Source organism: Apodemus sylvaticus, chromosome 9, assembly GCF_947179515.1.
Source record: "Apodemus sylvaticus chromosome 9, mApoSyl1.1, whole genome shotgun sequence".
In the NCBI taxonomy this organism is placed as follows: Eukaryota; Metazoa; Chordata; class Mammalia; order Rodentia; family Muridae; genus Apodemus; species Apodemus sylvaticus.
This window is the reverse complement of record NC_067480.1, coordinates 110,036,663-110,053,815: the sequence shown is the minus strand read 5'-3', so window position 1 is coordinate 110,053,815 and position 17,153 is coordinate 110,036,663. Positions and strand designations below refer to the sequence as shown.

Sequence of the window (17,153 nt, the reverse complement as noted above, 5' to 3'; positions counted from 1 at the left end):
AACAAACAAAAAACAGCTCCTGCCTGCTCATGGCTGTTTTCTTTTTTCCCCTTGTCTCTGTTTCTCATCTACATAAAGTAACAAACGTGAGAGGCTCCAGCACTCTCAAAGATCTCCGTAGCTCCACCCAGCAGCCAGTGTCCTGGGCTCAGAGGTTTGCACACCTTCAGAGAGATCTAAGCTAGTCAATGCTTCTCTGCTGCAGAAACCTGGAGTCTCCAGTTACTTCACTTCTTCGGGCCTCCCTTTCTCCCATGATAAACTAGAACAGTTGGCACAGAGGGTGAGCATTCTTATCTTTTTCCTGTATTCAGACGGGGCCAAGATTCTGAACACAGGAGGAGACATTGCAGTGGCACTCTGATCTGTGGTCTTGTGTTCTGAAGTTTAGCTACTCACAGCCAACAGAGGCATCGTCTCATCTGACATGTGTGATCAGGATTGATGAGAACAACATGTAATAAGGACACATGTTCCACTATGTTCATTGCAGCCCTCTTTATAATAGCCAGAAGCTGCAAAGAACCCAGATGTCCCTCAACGGAGGAATGGATACAGAAAATGTAGTATATTTACACTATGGGATACTACTCAGCTACTAAAACCAATGAATTCATGAAATTCTTAGGCAAGCGGTTGGAACTGGAAAATATCATCCTAAGTGAGGTAACTCATTCACAAAAGAACACACATGGTAGGCACTCACTGATAAGTGGATATTAGCCCAGAAGCTTGGAAAACCCAAGATACAATTCACATATCAAAGATGCCCAAGAAGAAGGGAGGAGAGGTCCCTGGTCCTGGGAAGGCTCAGTGCAGCAGTGTAGGGGAATACCAGGACAGGGAAGCAGAAGGGGGTTGATTGGGGAACAGGGGGAGGGGAGAGGGCTTATGGGACTTTTGGGGACAGGAGAACCAGAAAAGGGGAAATCATTGGAAATGTAAATAAAGAATATATCTAATAAAAAAAGGATTGATGAGAGCAGAGAGTACACACCACATCTATTTATGACAGAATATATTACTAGAAATGTTTGATTTTGTTCTCACTACTATGAAACTACTTCTAAAGTATGCGTTAAACATATACATTTAGGAAAAATGTGTCATATACTGAATTCAACACTACCCATGCTTCGAGGCACCCACCAGGAGGTCTTGGACCAGCTCCACTGCTAATAATAGGGTTTTCTGTACCCCAGTAGACTTGAAACTCATCTAAGATACACTAGTTGGAGGTCTCTAATGACTGATCAAACATAATTAAAATTCAAGGCTGCTTTTTTTCCCAATTAATCCTTAGGAAGAATCGAAATGACTCACTTTATGATCATGGGCCCACCACTGAGACTCCTATTAAAAAATGTGCCATTATGTGTTTTATAAATACAAAAGAAAAAGAGAGTTTGTGGTGAAGTTCCTATGGGAATGTCATAAATCTCAGTGTAAGACTGTAAGAAACGCATCAACTTCTTGAAAGTATAGGCAAGATGGTATGCACACGTAGGTTGTGCTAAAACAAACAAACAAACAAACAAAAAAACCAAAAATCATTGTTGAAGAGAGTAGGGCTCACCATGGTAGCTTGAGCTTTGTCCAGCCTTAAAATATGGGTCTATATTTTCACAAATGGGACTATATCACACATCAAAGCAATTATTCAACTCCAGAACATGTGCCAGTGTTCAAACCCATGAGGTGGCAATTCCTTTGAGAGAGTTTTCATGTTTTATTAAAATATACTTTATTAAAAATGGCAATGTGCTGATACACATCTAAGCATTCATAATATACCTGCAATAAGTTTAAGCAAAAGGAAAATTAAGACACATTGGCAAGAGGAACGCTTTCTGACTGTAAAAGAGAATTCAGTTTGAAAAATGTCAGCACCATTGGCCTCACAGAAATCAGAGACTTGCAGAAAATATTTACTTCAAATGAGTTAACTTTCCTTTCTGACAATAGCCTCAGCTAATGTCCCCACAAGTGGCCAGAACAATGGAAATGAACACAACATCTCTAGAAAACACATTTTCTAAAATTAGTGGCCACACGTGTGTCAAGGAGCCTAGTAGAGAAGACACAGGATGATGTCTCCCTGCTCCTGACATAGCCTTCTGAATCTTTCAGAGGGAAATGAGCAGGGAAGTAAGAGTCCAAGTCTAAATGGGGAGAGATGTCGCCACCTCCTCACAAAAGGACCCCATGTTGGCCACTCAGATAAAAAAAGTTACCATCTAGCGGAGTGGAACCACCTGGTGTGTCCAGGACCTACTAGGCAAGCACTGTGTCCTGGGCTCCAAAGAAGAAAGGCCGAGTCCATTAGTCAGACCCATCCCTAGTACTGCTGACAATTCCCAGCAAATCAACCAGAAGCAAAACGCCATGCTTGTGAGGAAGACAGAAGAAGGAACGAGTGGGTGACACCTTTGGAAGCAATGAACACCTTACTGTACCTTAACCCCAAATCCTCTGTAAGGGGTTACAATGCCCATGGGGCAAAGAGAGTGAAAAGCCGCACATGCACGCCTGTGACTGAAGGGACCCTCCGTGAGCTCATGAGTGGCTGCTTCCTCCATCTCCATGGAAGTCCTAACAGGTGATGATGCTCCTCACCCCACACTCCTTTCGAGTTACCTCATCAGGCAAGGCTTTCATTGGGGCATGATGATGATGTGGCGAGATACAATTGGCGGACGGTTTAGGGGCTTGGGATTGGCTCGAACGCTGTATAATAAACTCAGATCTGCACCCTGATGCTCTCCTGGGTCTGGTTTCCCAGGATTCATCTAATGACTCCATCACCCCTTTCTCCCCTAAACCCCCAGTACTCGGTCCTGTTCCCACAATGGAAAAAGTGGGATTTATTTATGTAAATGCAGTAGAATGAGGGAGATTCAGTCTGCACTGCAGGAGGACCAGAGCCTGGTAGGCCCTGCACAAACACAGACATTGTACTACTGTCTTTGCTGGTCTTCCCCAAGGCTGCCCACTTGGCATCCTCAGACTGTCCAGCCTCCCATCTCAAACCAGGACCAAGCCTCCTGGCCACCTGATCTGACATCCTCAGAATCCCGCTGACATGGAGACCCAACGCTATAGCCGCCCCATGCTCAGGGGAGCATACAGCTGTCCAGGAATCATGAAGCAAACAGGAGTAATAGCAATCAGCTATGATTAAAAGTATCCAACAAACGAACAAAACAAATAAAAAAACCACAAGGGCAAGAACAAGGTCACTCATAAGCACAAAAGAGCGAGCTACAGGGGTAGACAATTCAGAGAGATGTAGTGTGAGCCACCACACACTAACGACTCTCAGGGAGTTATAAGCCCTGTGGCAGCATTGCACTTGCCTGCCCTGCAATCGCAGGGCGTGTGTCCCAGCAGCTGGACCGGGGAAGATGGCGGATACCTCCTGGGTGGCATATGGTATCTCACTTTCTTCCAGAACTTGGTCTTAGCGCACTGTGACTGCTCCGTGAAGCCCCCCTCCCACTGGATAGCCCCATGCTTCTGCCGGATGTACTGAATGGACTCGGGCATGGTGCTGTAGTCCTTGACTTTCTCCAGTTCGATCAGAATGACCTTCATGCCATGCTGGATGAGGGCATTGTAGACAGCAATTTGTTCTTCTGACAAATTCTTTAGAAAGCCGAAGCTGGATGACTCTGGTGCCACAAGGACCATCAGTCTCCTACACAGCTTAATGTTGTCATCAATGACGCTGGCCACAGCTGCAATTGAGAAGAAGGATTCAGAAGACCCCGCATGCAAACACCAGGGCTGTAATGCTACTAGAAATTGGAGGACTGGGCACCGGATAACGGGAAGGGACTTTCCAGTAGACAGGACTGACACTCAGAGGGATGAGCATTCTCTCCCACTGTTCTGCACAGGGTTTGTGCTCTGGTGACCTGTGGTCATCAGTGTTAGCATTTTGTCTAAGCTCCACCCCACAGTTACCTGGCAACAGCGGGGCGTGCCTGACTCACTACAGAAGGGGCTGCTTGCCCCCTCTGAGCGAGCTCTCTTGCTTCCTTGTGCCTGCTCTGTCCTCTCGCCCCTCCCCCTCCACTCCCTTCCGCCCTTTCTCTCCACGTGTTCATGGTCGGCCTTCACTCTCTATTCTCTCTCTCTGCCTTTCTCTGTTCTCTACTGTCCTCTCTAGTCCCCTCCCTATACCCCGAATAAACTCTATTCTATACCATACCTTCGTGTGTCTGGTCCCTCAGGGGAAGGGGTGCCTCGGCCTGGGCCCACAGAGACCCGCCCTTCCCCCACGCCTGACTGCACATCCACCAAACATATTCCTCCTCTCCCCTATCTTTTTATAAAACACAACAGTCACCTCTCGTCTGTTTTGTTTGGCAGTTGCCCTTGTTCTCTTATTTATCGTTAAGTCTCTTTCCCCAAGCCTGTCTCATTTTGCCATATTCCTAGAGCAGCTACATAATAAGCATATTTTAAAATCTATTTTTAAAGAGCAAAGAACTTCTCTTCACGTTCTTCATAGTTAGTTAAATACTCCAGGTTAGCATCACTAGTGTTGAAGCCAAATAGCACACCGTGATGGTTCCGTGGGAAGAGGAAGGAGGAGCCCACTGCTATTAACTCTACAAGTTCTAGCTGGCTGGCAATTGCCTCCTGTGAGGGGTAAAACAGGGGTGCCGGTTCCATTTCTAAGGATAGTTTCTTTTAGGTTTTTTTTTTTTTTTTTTTGTAAATTTCTACTATATAAACAATATTAAAATTTACTTTACCTAGTGAGAAAAAAAGAGGTGCTTATTTTAATATCCAATTACTTTGTTATGTGGCGTCCCAAGAGAGCAAAGGGCAAGAGGAGGGGCTCTGTGTAAGACGGCCCTGTGATGGCGTTTCCAGGTCTCTCAAGCCAGGACAACACCCATTCCTGTCTCGCCCGTGCAAACGCTGCTGCCCGTGAACTACGTGCCTAGTAAACAGAAGTAAAGCAACCAACCGTCTGGCTTATTTAGACAGAGGCTGCCACAGTTTGCATAGGAAATGTTCTCCATGGGCTCTTTGAACACTGGTGCCACCTGGTGGCGCTGTTTGGGGTAAGGGAAACTTCCGGATGTGGACCCTGCATGGAGGAAGTAAGCCACTGAGGGTGGAGAGGGGAGGAGGGAGGCGAGAAGAGGATCGGAGAGGTTTGCCGCGTTGTCGTCTGTCTGAGACAGGGCCTGTACATAGAACTCTGATTCCCATTTACCCTGGTTCAGCATCCCAGTGCCAGGCTTACAGGCCCAGCCCTCTTTTTTGTTTCCTTGTTACCTTTTCCATTTGTTCTATAAAGGCTCAAACACATAAAGGTTAAAACATACCTTGTCCAGGGAATTCATCCCTGCCAAATATAAATAACTTATATCCACACTGTTTCTCCAGCACCTCAGGCAAGACCTTCAACACCAGCGTGTCCACATCAGGGCCCTGGCTTTCTCTCGGGTACTTGGGGTATAAGACGTAGGCGTCATACAGCTTCTCGTCTGGAAAGGAACATAGACCCGCTCAAGAAAAGGCTCTACCAGATCCCTCAAGGAGAGAGACAGTGTGAAGCCTGGTCACTGCTGTATACACTGCACGCTGGGCCCAATGACCTCCCTGGGCCCGGCTCGCAGGCAGGGCATTCTATGCTATCATGCTACATTCTCACAGCTGAACCGTGAGAGATGTGAGTCATCTTCACTCAGCACAGGGGAGTAAAATCTAGACTGACCAGGCGGTACCGTTTCTACAACCCCTAACTGCATTGTAAGGCTTCCACTGCCTTTCACTATTGCGTATGTGGGCAATTGAGACCTGTGCTATGCCAAGTAAAACCAGTTGAGTGGCTCCTAATCTGGCATACCAGAAAATTCATCATTTTGATACAGCAAGCCTCACTGGACTCCTATCCTGTATCATTGAGAAGTCCAGCACTACCCCACATGTGGTCAGTGTGTCCATTGATAGCAAGTATTTCCCGGACAACCAGGTATGAGAGCCATTACTGTGTGCACGAGGGCAAAAACTAACAAGACACATCAGCGTACTGTGCACACCACTCGCATACGCAGAGTAAGATGATAGCTGACATTGAAGATGACAACAGCCAAAAGAACATAAAAAGATTTCTCATTATCTGGACTTCTTGATAAACAGTATTCATAGACGGTGCATAACAGCTCCTGGGTGTAGAAGAATGGAGAGAGATCGGGGAGAACAGTGAGGATCTAAGACTAGAGGTTACTGTGGATGAGAGAGAGAAGCCGGCATACATGGCAGAGAGAAGCTGGCACTGGTGTTTCTGCCTCCCTGCCCACGGTCAGGCAAGGAAGGTGAGCTAATGAGGCCTGGGAGAGCCCCAGAGTACTGACCAGACACTGTAAGAGAGCTTGGCAGCAAGGTCTATGATCTGGGAAGAGGAGGGTCTGGCTCCCGAGCCTTCAGTTTGGGGATCATATGTATGTGCTAAGAGGGAAGTGGTTTGCGTTTGGAGACAATCAAACCCAATGACTTCTTCCAGTATAAAATTTAATGTTAAATTGATGGCTTTCCAAAGTTTGGAAATATTTTTGTTGCTGTTTTTGTTTTTGTTGTTGTTGCTGCTGCTGGTTTTTTTTTTTGTTTGTTTGTTTTGTTTGTTTTTGGTTTTTTTGGTTTTTTTTTTTTTTGGAGTAAAAGAAAAGAATAAAGAAACAGAGAGGTGGCGATCTCATAAGCTCTTATTTCTTGACTGCTTAAGAAGGAATTGAACCTTCCTTTGTAGAGATTTAGATGCGTTTAGACTTACACCCTCAGAAAGCCTTGGCTGCCTGGTGCCCCGTTTATAGCAGGGAGCGTTGTCCTTGGGATGTGTGGTTCCAAGGTTAGCACCCAAAGCTTTCCCTCCCCAGCCCCAGGCTCAGCTGTCCCACCCACCGCTGGCTGGCATCTCCTAGTTTCCCACTCTCCCTACACTGGCTTCACTTAAATTGAAAACAAAAGACATTTCATTTGCCAAATGTTTTCTTTCTTTTTTTTTTTGACAGAATCCCAGTCCTCTTTCAAAACAAGGCAACGAAGGACACAAGTCCCCCCTGCGCTCCGGCTTTCTGTACTCGGAACAGATGGAGGGAGATCCTGTAGCACAAAGTCCCAGGTCTCTGAAAACACAAAACAAAACAAGCCCCCAGAATGTATGTCTTTTCTTCTAAGCTTGTTTTCCGTCCATGCTGGAGGCCAAACCCAGGCTGCTGAGTACGCTTGACCACCGGGCGAGCTGGGCCTCCAACCCTCAGACTAAGATCGGGAGCAAAGGAATCATTTGAGGATTTGTTCTCTACATGCACTGGAAATTCATCACTATCAAAGACACATTTGGAAGACTCATTTGCCTTTCTGTGGAATATTCACAGCCCTCTAGTTTTTAAAAATTATTATAATTTTATTTTATATGTGTGGACATTTCACTCAAGGTAGACACCAGGAACTGGAAAATATAGGCAGTTGTCCCCTGGAGTGAAGGTCCTGGGAATCAAACCAGGGTCCTCTGGAAGAGGTGTCACTACTGTTAATCTCTCTAGCCCCAAGTCCTCTGATATTTGAAGGACAGAGTCAGACTGTTGCACAGGGCACTTCCTGATAAACTGTGAGACGTACACTTGAATCTAAGATTCTGGGAAGGAAGCTGAGATCAACGGGATTGCACCATTTCTCAAAGGTGTGTAGAGTTTTCTTAACCAGAGTTGCTCATTTCTCCTTGGTGTGGCCAAACATGATTTTGAATCAAAAAATAAAACCAGGACAGATATTTCCATGCCTTAACCTAGGAGCTCCAAGCTTCTGGTTAATCGTGTCTTTTCAGAAATATTCCAGACCTCACAAAGCAGTGCTGGGTAAGCTCACTCCTCTAGAATTGCGCCATTTTTTGAAGTCTACTGTGATGGGATGGACACAAAACACAGATAGAAGAAACACAAGAAAGCAAGGCTGTGGCCTATCTCCTGAAAGCCAGCATTATGCTTCCAGGCTGTCCCACCTCCTCCACCCAGAGACACTGACAAGATAAGTCTTGTGGAGAGGCTGTGAGGACAACAGCCAAAGGCCAGTCAACCACTAAGGCCTCAGATGCCGGCGGTGATCTACCCAGCCCACAACACACACAAATACACACTCATAATAAAATGCTGTTGTACACCATGAAGTTCTGCAGTAACTCATTTCCCAACTGTAGCTAACGGAATAACAGCAGAAGAAACAGCGACAGGCAGCATAGATGATGAATCAGTTGCCTCCCAGAATTTCTAGAATTTCTAGTGGCCGTTCTGAGGAAACTCAGATGTGCTAATGGCTGCTCCCAACAGCCTTGTCTCTCAGAAGTGGAGGTGGCAATTTACCTTTGGCCTGGCCAAGCTTTTTTAATTTTCCCAGGCTATCAAACCATCCCTTCAACTAAAACCATCTGTTCACATCTCTACTGCTGTCTGTAAAACCCAAGCAAGATCACATTTATAGATGGATATCTATGAGAAATTGCCTGATGCTTCTTCAATTCCCTGCTCTCTTGATGTGATATTTCAGAGCAAACCAAACAGTTGATAAAGTTTGAGTTTAAAAGATACTTTATGTAAGGTCGTTTGCCAAGTTGCCTGAGGATTGTGTGTGTCTGTTCACCCCAGCACACACAGAAAACACTGACAGGAACACACCTAGCACACAGGATCACGTTTACTTTGGAAATGCTAAAGGCTACCAAATTCCTTACATTACAGCACTATCATAAACAGGGACTCTCCATAGGAAACTGTCTCTGGAAATGAGCCCCAGAATCATCTACGTTATTTCACAAATCACAGAAACATGCTTGGGGAAAGCTGGAGTTAACTGACTTGGCTTTAGTTATGAAAGAAAATGTACCTTTAAAGCTCTCACCAACTCTGAGCTTTTGTTCATTTGTTCCCTTACACTTTGTTGCCTGGTACACCTGCTGGGTTAGCTCTGACCATTCTAGTCCATGTGCATACTGCACATAAGTCTGAATGGAATAAAGGTAGCAGTGCACATAGCTCTTAACTGACCTGTTGCTGACCATTCTTTCAAGTCTTGCAGATACCATACCAGCACACCTAACGGGCCAGTTTTGACATCACCTGGGGCAGCGTAGAAATACAAAACCCCCCAACTTCAACCAGGCTTGTGAGTGGCCGCCATATTGTAACTCATGGGTCAACTATCTTTACCTACACGTGGCAAAACTTGACTAACCAGGTTAGAGTGAACTTTGCCAAGAAGGACATAATGTCTCTCTCTTCCACATCCGTATTCATTATACTGTATATGTTCCAGAATATTCTCCCAAGAGAATTTGGGCTGTCGCAGGATTCATGATCAACCTCAGAAGTTTATCACTAGATCATTTTAGAGACATTATTCAAAGTTCTTAGCACAGGGACATTTGAGTAGATAGAAAGGTAGGAAAATTGAAGCACACACTTTCCAGAATTAAAAAAATAAGAGCAGAGAAACTCATGAGGCTCCCTGACTGGTTGTCAGTTCCAACTCCAAAGCCACCACCCCCGGCTGTGCTGATCTGGGGGGAGGGGGTCCTGATGTGTCATCTGTTGGGTTCCCCAGTTCTGCAGGGATGAATCACTCCTCCTTCCGTCTCTTGCTGACAAACTCAACCTCTCTGCCAGGCAGCTTTATCATACTATGTGCACACCATAACTAAGGCAAGGCTGTAGTCACACTTCTGGGAGTTACAGTGAGTCAGAGGCACTAACACCAAGGGGGCCAGAGGGGCCAGAGCTTCCTGAAACACCACAAGAAAGAATGTCATGCTCTCTGAGTCAATGGAGAAAGAAGGAAGACCACTCCTATCTACTCCAGAAGAAATGACTGGTGTGGTCTTCTCACACAGGGACAGCCAGGGAGACAGGCAAGCACCTCAGTCAGACTGTACTGGCCTGGCCAAGGGAGGGCCAGGGCTACATCTCACCACTGTTAAGTCTCAAACCCAGAAGAAAGGGCTGAGGTGCTTTTCAAAGCAGACACTGGCGGCCAGGTTCTCCCTGTATCCCTCAGTCCCTCCTGTTACAGGATCCTCCTGACTGAACTGGCATACCCTGTCAGCATCCTGAACTCTCCAATGGAATGGACTGACCTTCCAGCTGCCCTTCCCTATATTCCAACCCTCCTGGTCACCTGGTCCCTTTGTCCTCTCTCTTGGCCCAGGCTGCCATCTTGGCCAGCAGCTGCTCTTCCCTCTCTCACAAGGCTTTGGCTCCCCGTGATGTCCCTTCCCCCACCAGGCTATGCAATAGACTTTCTCCTCCACCACATGAAGAAGTAGTCAAGTCCTTTTCTGTTTCTTTCTTTTCATTCAGCCATTGACACTGGGCTACACCCCAGGCTCTGGATTACAAACTTTTGAATTCTGACATTTAGCTAAATGCAGTTTGAATTACAACATCTGTGTTTTATCAACAACTGGTACACAATAATTTGCATGGTAACTTTTGTGCACAAATAGCTGCTTAGAATGAACAGCTTTTTCTATTCTTTGGTTTTGTTTTGTTTTGTTTCTTTTCGGATTTGCTACTCTGAATGTGTTTGGACTCCAAGTTCCCTCATTCTCTTGGTCTTGTTCAAGAAAACCTGGCCTAAAAAGATGTGCATTTACTCTGCACATCCTGACATACACCAGCTGTGTAGATTTCCTTTGTCTTTTTATGAGTTTTTATAGTCCAATAAGGGACATCAAAGCAGATTGAATGGTTTGGGTTTGGGGTTTTTGTTTTTGATTTTGTTTTTTTTTTTTTTCAGGCCCTTACTAGACAACATTCATTCTGAAACTTTTTTTTTTAATTACGTTGTATTGCAACCTGAATAGAGAAATGTCGGTGCAGGTCAGCGGCAGCAGTGAGGACATGGCGCACATCACCGGGGGATAGCCTGAGCGCTGAGAGAAGCAGGCTCCTTCCTTTCCCCCACATATGCCTCCTTCTCCTTCCCTCCCTCTCTCCCTGCCTTCCTCTCCCCTTTTATGGCCCTCCTTCTGTAGCTGAGAGAAAGAAGAAAATGTCTTTCTCATCTTACCCAGTGGAGAACTCGAGTAAGTTCAGGCAGGTCTCTTTTGGAAGCTAGAGGCATAAATGGCCTCAAGTACCAAGTGCAGCGTTTATGGAAAGGCGAGCACCCGCGTAAAATCCATGGAGCCGTAAGGGGACTGGGCATGCGCACCAGCACCGACTGCTCCGGCAGACAGCGCCTTACTTCAAAGACTCAGAAGATAGGATCCTTTCTCATATTGTGCATCAAGTTGGAGGATGGCCTACTGCCTCCTAGAGCAGGTTGGCCCACTTCCTCCTAGAGCAGGTTGGCCCACTGCCGCCCTCTGCAGCTGCCTAGTGGCTATTTCCTGGGCACTACCTGCATTCCAGCTTATTGGCAAAGGAGGCTGATAATCAGACAAATTAGTTCTCTGAAGCACATGAAGTCCTGCTGAGATGCTGTTCACTAAATTCTCCAGCCAGGAGAAAGGATTGCCCACAGATAACAATAAGAGAACATTTAAAGAGGTTACTGGGGTGGGTGCACAGCAATTTTGAGGCTTTGTCCCCAAAGACCACCACACACACTTACCGTCTGGAGCCTGGGCAGTGTGGAAGGCGCTTCTGTACCAAAGCACGATGTCGATCTTAAAGCTGTGGTAGATGCACAGAGCAGATACAACCAGAAGTAGGAAAGCCATGATCCCGCCTAGGAGGTAAGGCCGGAAGTCTGGAGCTACAAATGACAGGGAAAGTGGGCGCCGAAGGTTAGTTTTATGTCCACATTTACAGAGCTCTTAGTCAAAGCCAGGTGGGAAAGGTGAAGATACCGCTTAAACACACATCTCTAAGCTTTCCTGTGAGTAGAGGAGTTGGAGAGTTTAATTTTGTGAAGGTTGGGAACAAATGTTCTTCTAGAAAGCCCTGGGAAGCCCTAGGTATTGGTGCCAGAACAACAGGACTCCAACTGCATGGGAACTGTCTCAGAGTATGTGGGTCCAGGGCCTTCATGGGGTACAATCTTATTGTATCTGGAATGTTCTCAGGGGGTTCTTCTGGAGATTCTGGATTACAATCCCACCATACTGTTTCTCAAGACCCTCAGAGATGAGCAGAGGGACTCCTGGTAAAAATGCTCAGAGACTGACCATGCTGTCTCCAGAAGCCAGTCCTTATCCAACCCTTCCCAGGGCTCCTGAAGACAGGACCAGTGTCTGTCTGAGAGCTCCTGATGAGGTACTTCATGCCTGCTCTGCTATGACAGTGTGTAGTTCTAAAGACAGGCAAGGGAGCAGCAGAGAGCTGGAGGAAGAATCAGTTACTCCAGAAGGGAAGTCTGGATTGCTTCTAGAACAGCTCCTGAACGCCAAGAAGAGGAAACAAGCAGCACCCTACCTTGCCACAACCCAAAGGGTGCTGCCGGAGGAGGGGTGCCCAGGCATGAGGGAAGAGAAAACGGGAACCCACTGCATCAACCACTTCCTTCATTAGCCCATCCCGGTTGTCCACTCACCCTCGAAGGGGGTTTGTGGTCTGGCGGGGCGGGGGAGAGGTGTTTGTGTTTCCCAGGACAAGCACTTCCGGTTTATAAAATCCTCAAGAAGTAGCTTATCAAATCCTTCTCAGGCGACACATATAGTAAACATCTGAGGGCCTAAGACTTCCTGCATATTGTTGCATTTCTTTATATATAACAGCACAATATAGCATGGAGACTGAAAACACCTCCACCCCAAATCAATCCATTGAGCAAGTCCTTCTACAGCCAGTGCACACTGATCTGCAGGCTGTTGACCACTCTGGCCCTGCCCCCTCTTTAGAACCTTTGCCATCTGCCTTCTATGAGACGGTGTCTCCCCCGTGTCTATCCCCTGCTTATTTTTTCCAGCTCTTATCAGAGTTATGTGAGCAACATGGGCTCTCCCTTTGGGAGGATCTAGTCTAAGTGCATGATAGTGATCTTAGGTTTATAAACTATGGTATGACTAGTCCATGACTAAGCCCACAGTATTTAATGAGATTCAAAGAACCCTTGGCAGCCACAGTGTTGTCTGACTATTCCTCACACTGAGTATTGTGGGCATGTTTGGCTCTGTGAATGTGCCTAAAGATGATGACAGTGGAACTGTTTTATTTGTGAAGAAGCTCAGATGAGTAGAGACTTTGAAGTGTAAATTAATGTAAAGCTCACTGCAGAAATACCAGACAGACACCTGTATTAAGAGTAGGATACATATGGGCTCAAAAGATGCCTCCGAGGTTAAGAGTACTGTCTGCTCTGGCAAAGGACCTGGGTTCAAGTCATAACTTCTTGTAACTCCAATTCCAAGGGATCTGATGTCCTCTTCTGACTTCCCTGGGCATTGAGTACTCACATGGTGCATGTATACATGTGCAAGCAAAGCATGCATACAAATAAAATCAAAAATAAAATGGGATTTGCCGTCTGAGTTCACGGAACCGCCATCAGGGGCCTTCAGACTCGAGAATGGAGGAGAGATGATGATTAAAAGACACAGAGGGAAAAGAAAAGACTTTCACAGAAAGAGGCAGCCTGTGTAGACAACCTTCCAGTCATCCTGCTCCAGATAAACCAAGTGAGACTCAGATCTGCAGATATAAAATCTGCAGCTGCCTTCAAAAACAAAACAATCGAGGAAGTCAAATGAAAAAGCCACAAATGACTAAACCAAGAAGCTTAGACTTAAGAGAGTGAGGTTCCTAAGAACTCAAGGCAAACAGAAGAAGATATACATGACCAACCACCGAAAAGCCATCTTGTGGGGCTGTGGAGTAAGCACCTGGAGATACCAAGGTAAGTTTACCAAGAGTTTCCTAAGCAGGGTCCAAACAAAGGAACAAAAAGTCCCTCCTACTTCCCCATGACTGGCAAGTGTTAGCTTGGTTTTTCTTGTTGTTGTTGTTGACTGGATATGAGATTTATTACTGAACGTGATTTGGTAGTGTATAAGAGCACTGTGGAAGCCTTCGGGAATGCAGGGCTCTCTATTTGTCCGGGGAACCACGACTGAGGATGTATTCACTACCACAGCCATCAGGAATGAGCTATGAAGTCTATGAAGATGACTCCACCCTAAACTTACTTTGATATAATCACAGCTTTATCCCAAGACAGCTATCAGACACAACACCATCTTTAATGAAACTGCTGAGTTCTCTATTTGGTGACCCTTGTTGCCTCCTGCTGAACATTGGACATCACTTCTCCTTAGTAAGCCTTCCCTGGCCATGGTTTTCAATGCTCTGAGCAGCAGTGACACGTGGGGCATTACCTGGGTGTTTCAGGATGATATAGGCTGCAGACACTCCAGCATGGCACGTGAAAGGACGGCCATAGTCCTCCATTTTCACTTCTGAGAATGTTATGTTCACTGTGTACAGAATGTAATCCCTCAAAGACACATTGGTTCTAGGGAAGAAAGAGTCAGCCATTAACAGACAAGCCATCACCCATTATAAGGTATAGCTTATCTTCTACAAACAGTATGCATTTGTTTTTCCTTTGAGAACATTCTGGCCATTATTTTACTCTAAGAATACGTAGGAGAATGACTCAATGTATAAAGGTTCTGTGGGTGTAAATTCTCATTTTCTCCTGGACAGTCATGAGAAAGTGTGGTTCTGCCAACTACAGCATCAGGTGCAGCTCTAATGGGCATCTTCTGTTCCCCAGATTGCATCCCAATGCACACAGCAAGCCTCATCCTGAGCACTACTTCTGATTTCATTTATGTCACATATAATCATGGCACCATAAGTTATGGTTGAGTACCATTGACTGTGCACAGTCTCCCACAAGAAACCCTGCAGTGATCTTCACATTGCTAACTCCACACTAAACGCCAGCAGCTTACAGTGTCATTGAATGGGACAGACTGGATTTCAGTGGCACTAACACAATATGCTGTTTCTCTAAGCTACAGTTCATGCATGTTACACTGACATTGATTCCGTCGGAAACATAAACATCTTCCGTTTGCCTGAACTAGATGCCTAGCTACACACAGCATGTACCGATCAATCAAAGACCAGATCAGGAATGCAAAGTCAGGTACAGCTGTCCATCAAAAGCAGTGGTACCCCAATATTCATATGGGTCGAGGAACTCTTACACTTACTCGATTCCTTCCCGTATGCGTTTGGAGTCTTTGTAGTAGTCATCCACCAGGGTGTTGTTGACTCTCCAGCACCGCAGGTTTGTATTCTCCTTCATGTCTGTTATATTGCAGTCCACTATGAGGGTGGAGCCTGGAGCCATCAAGTTTACAAACACTGAATGGAAATGCTACAGATTTCTCAAGCTGTCAGACTTGTTGACATCTAGTGAACAAGTACACCTTGCTTTTGAGGCTGCCATAACTTAATTGCCACAACTATCCCCAGGTTGATGTTCATGTGTCTGATTCTCCTTCTGCATGAAAACCAGGAAGATGGAGGAGAAGCCTTTGTGCTGAGAGGGAATCTGCACGCACTGCCCAGCAGCCAAACCTCTGAGGAGAGTCTCCCACAGCATGAAAGGTAAATAGTACGTCATCACCACCCACAGACAGCGTAATGTACTTTACAGTCTGCCGAGGGCTTCCTGCTCATTTCCCTCTAGGTCTGTGGTGCGTATCTTTGAAATAATTAAGCAAAGCCGAAGACTGGAAGGTAGTCCTTGTGTGTTAGATGAGAAACTCAGGTTCAGACAGACAGAGTGACTTCCTCTAGGTGACACATGCTTTGGAGGGAGACATGGAACATAAGCTCTGTTTTCTGACTCTCATATCCAGTGAAATCCCCACGTTAATAGATGTGACTGCTGGCTCCATTTTCCTCTGTCCCTTACCCTACATCCACACACATATATATTATATGACATATAATAAATCTATATCATTCAGTCTAATGAGGCCCACTTCAACTTTCAAGAAAAGTTCTTTTTTTTCCTATGTGGTATTTTACAATTTATCCCAACGTATAACACATTTAATGGAGTATAGCTGAATATCTGTGGATTATAATACAATAAACATCCATATTGTCTCGGCCACGAGAAAAACTGTATTTTGAGAATTCTGGAGTTTCCCACACGCCTTTTCCTTCCTTTATTTTGCACCGATTACATGTTTATTCCCAGATTCTGGCTCCTGTTGCTTAACTGTTACCTTTGGAGCCCGTCTTTGCTGTTCCATAGTGGAATATGCTACAGCTCTTTATTTCTTCTAAAACCTAAACCTACTCATTACATCGTATGCATGTCTCGTATTTGATATTTGATTGAGAGTCTTCTAGGAATTCTCTTGTGTGTGTTTCCTGAGGCCCACATGAACACATTCTATGTATATATATATATACATGTATGTGTGTGTGTGTATATATATATATATATATATATATACTTATGATCTGTATACATGATAGGTAGAAATAATTTCTCCAGCATTATGTTGGCTACATACAATAGTCAACTTCCCAAGATGGTGATGGACTGTCTCCTCAAGGGCCATCTCAGCCCATACTCCCACCAGCACTGTGTAATGTTGCTTTATATACCCAATAGTACTAATTCCCAGACCATTCTATTACAGATGTTCAAGTCCTAAATTTAACTTGTATTTCTCTACATTACATGTGAGCAATTGGCCACTGTGTGTCTGATTAGCTGACTGACTGAACACAGCTCATCTACCTCCTCTACTAGGTCCTGTTTTCTTTAAGTGAGGGGAGCTTGTGGCCAATTATTACAGGGGTTTTATTCTGATGCAAAGATTTTTATACTTTTACTATTGTCTTTCACTAATCAGAAATTTATTTTTAACAGTGTCTTGTTTAAATATTTTTTTCTTTACAACTAGGGTTTTGTATGTCCCAAATTTTTAAATATTCCTACTACTTCAAAGTCATGAGGTTGTTTTCCTAGAAATGTATTGTTCTGAATGATATATTCAGGTCTACAATCTGCCCAGAATTGTTTTTATATTATGTGATGGAGAGGTCAAGTTTCATTTTATTCTATATTATATCTAATAGGCAAGTACTATTTATTTAAACAATTTTAATTTTCCTGTCCAGTATGGTAGCACACATCTATATTCCTAGCACTTAGGGAGATGGAGG

General features: G+C 45.1%; 1 protein-coding gene across 1 annotated transcript in view; it reads right to left on the bottom strand.

The window, feature by feature from the left end:
• Positions 1-1,781: 1,781 nt before the first annotated feature.
• Il1rl2 (interleukin 1 receptor like 2) overlaps positions 1,782-17,153 on the bottom strand; it is a 36,034-nt gene continuing 20,662 nt past the window's right edge. The window contains exons 5-9 of the mRNA XM_052192571.1: positions 15,173-15,302; positions 14,327-14,463; positions 11,626-11,769; positions 5,346-5,507; positions 1,782-3,737 (exon numbers count right to left, since the gene is read on the bottom strand). Coding sequence (XP_052048531.1) covers positions 3,319-3,737; positions 5,346-5,507; positions 11,626-11,769; positions 14,327-14,463; positions 15,173-15,302 — 992 coding nt within the window. The 3' untranslated portion in view covers positions 1,782-3,318. The remainder of the gene's footprint in view (positions 3,738-5,345; positions 5,508-11,625; positions 11,770-14,326; positions 14,464-15,172; positions 15,303-17,153) is intronic.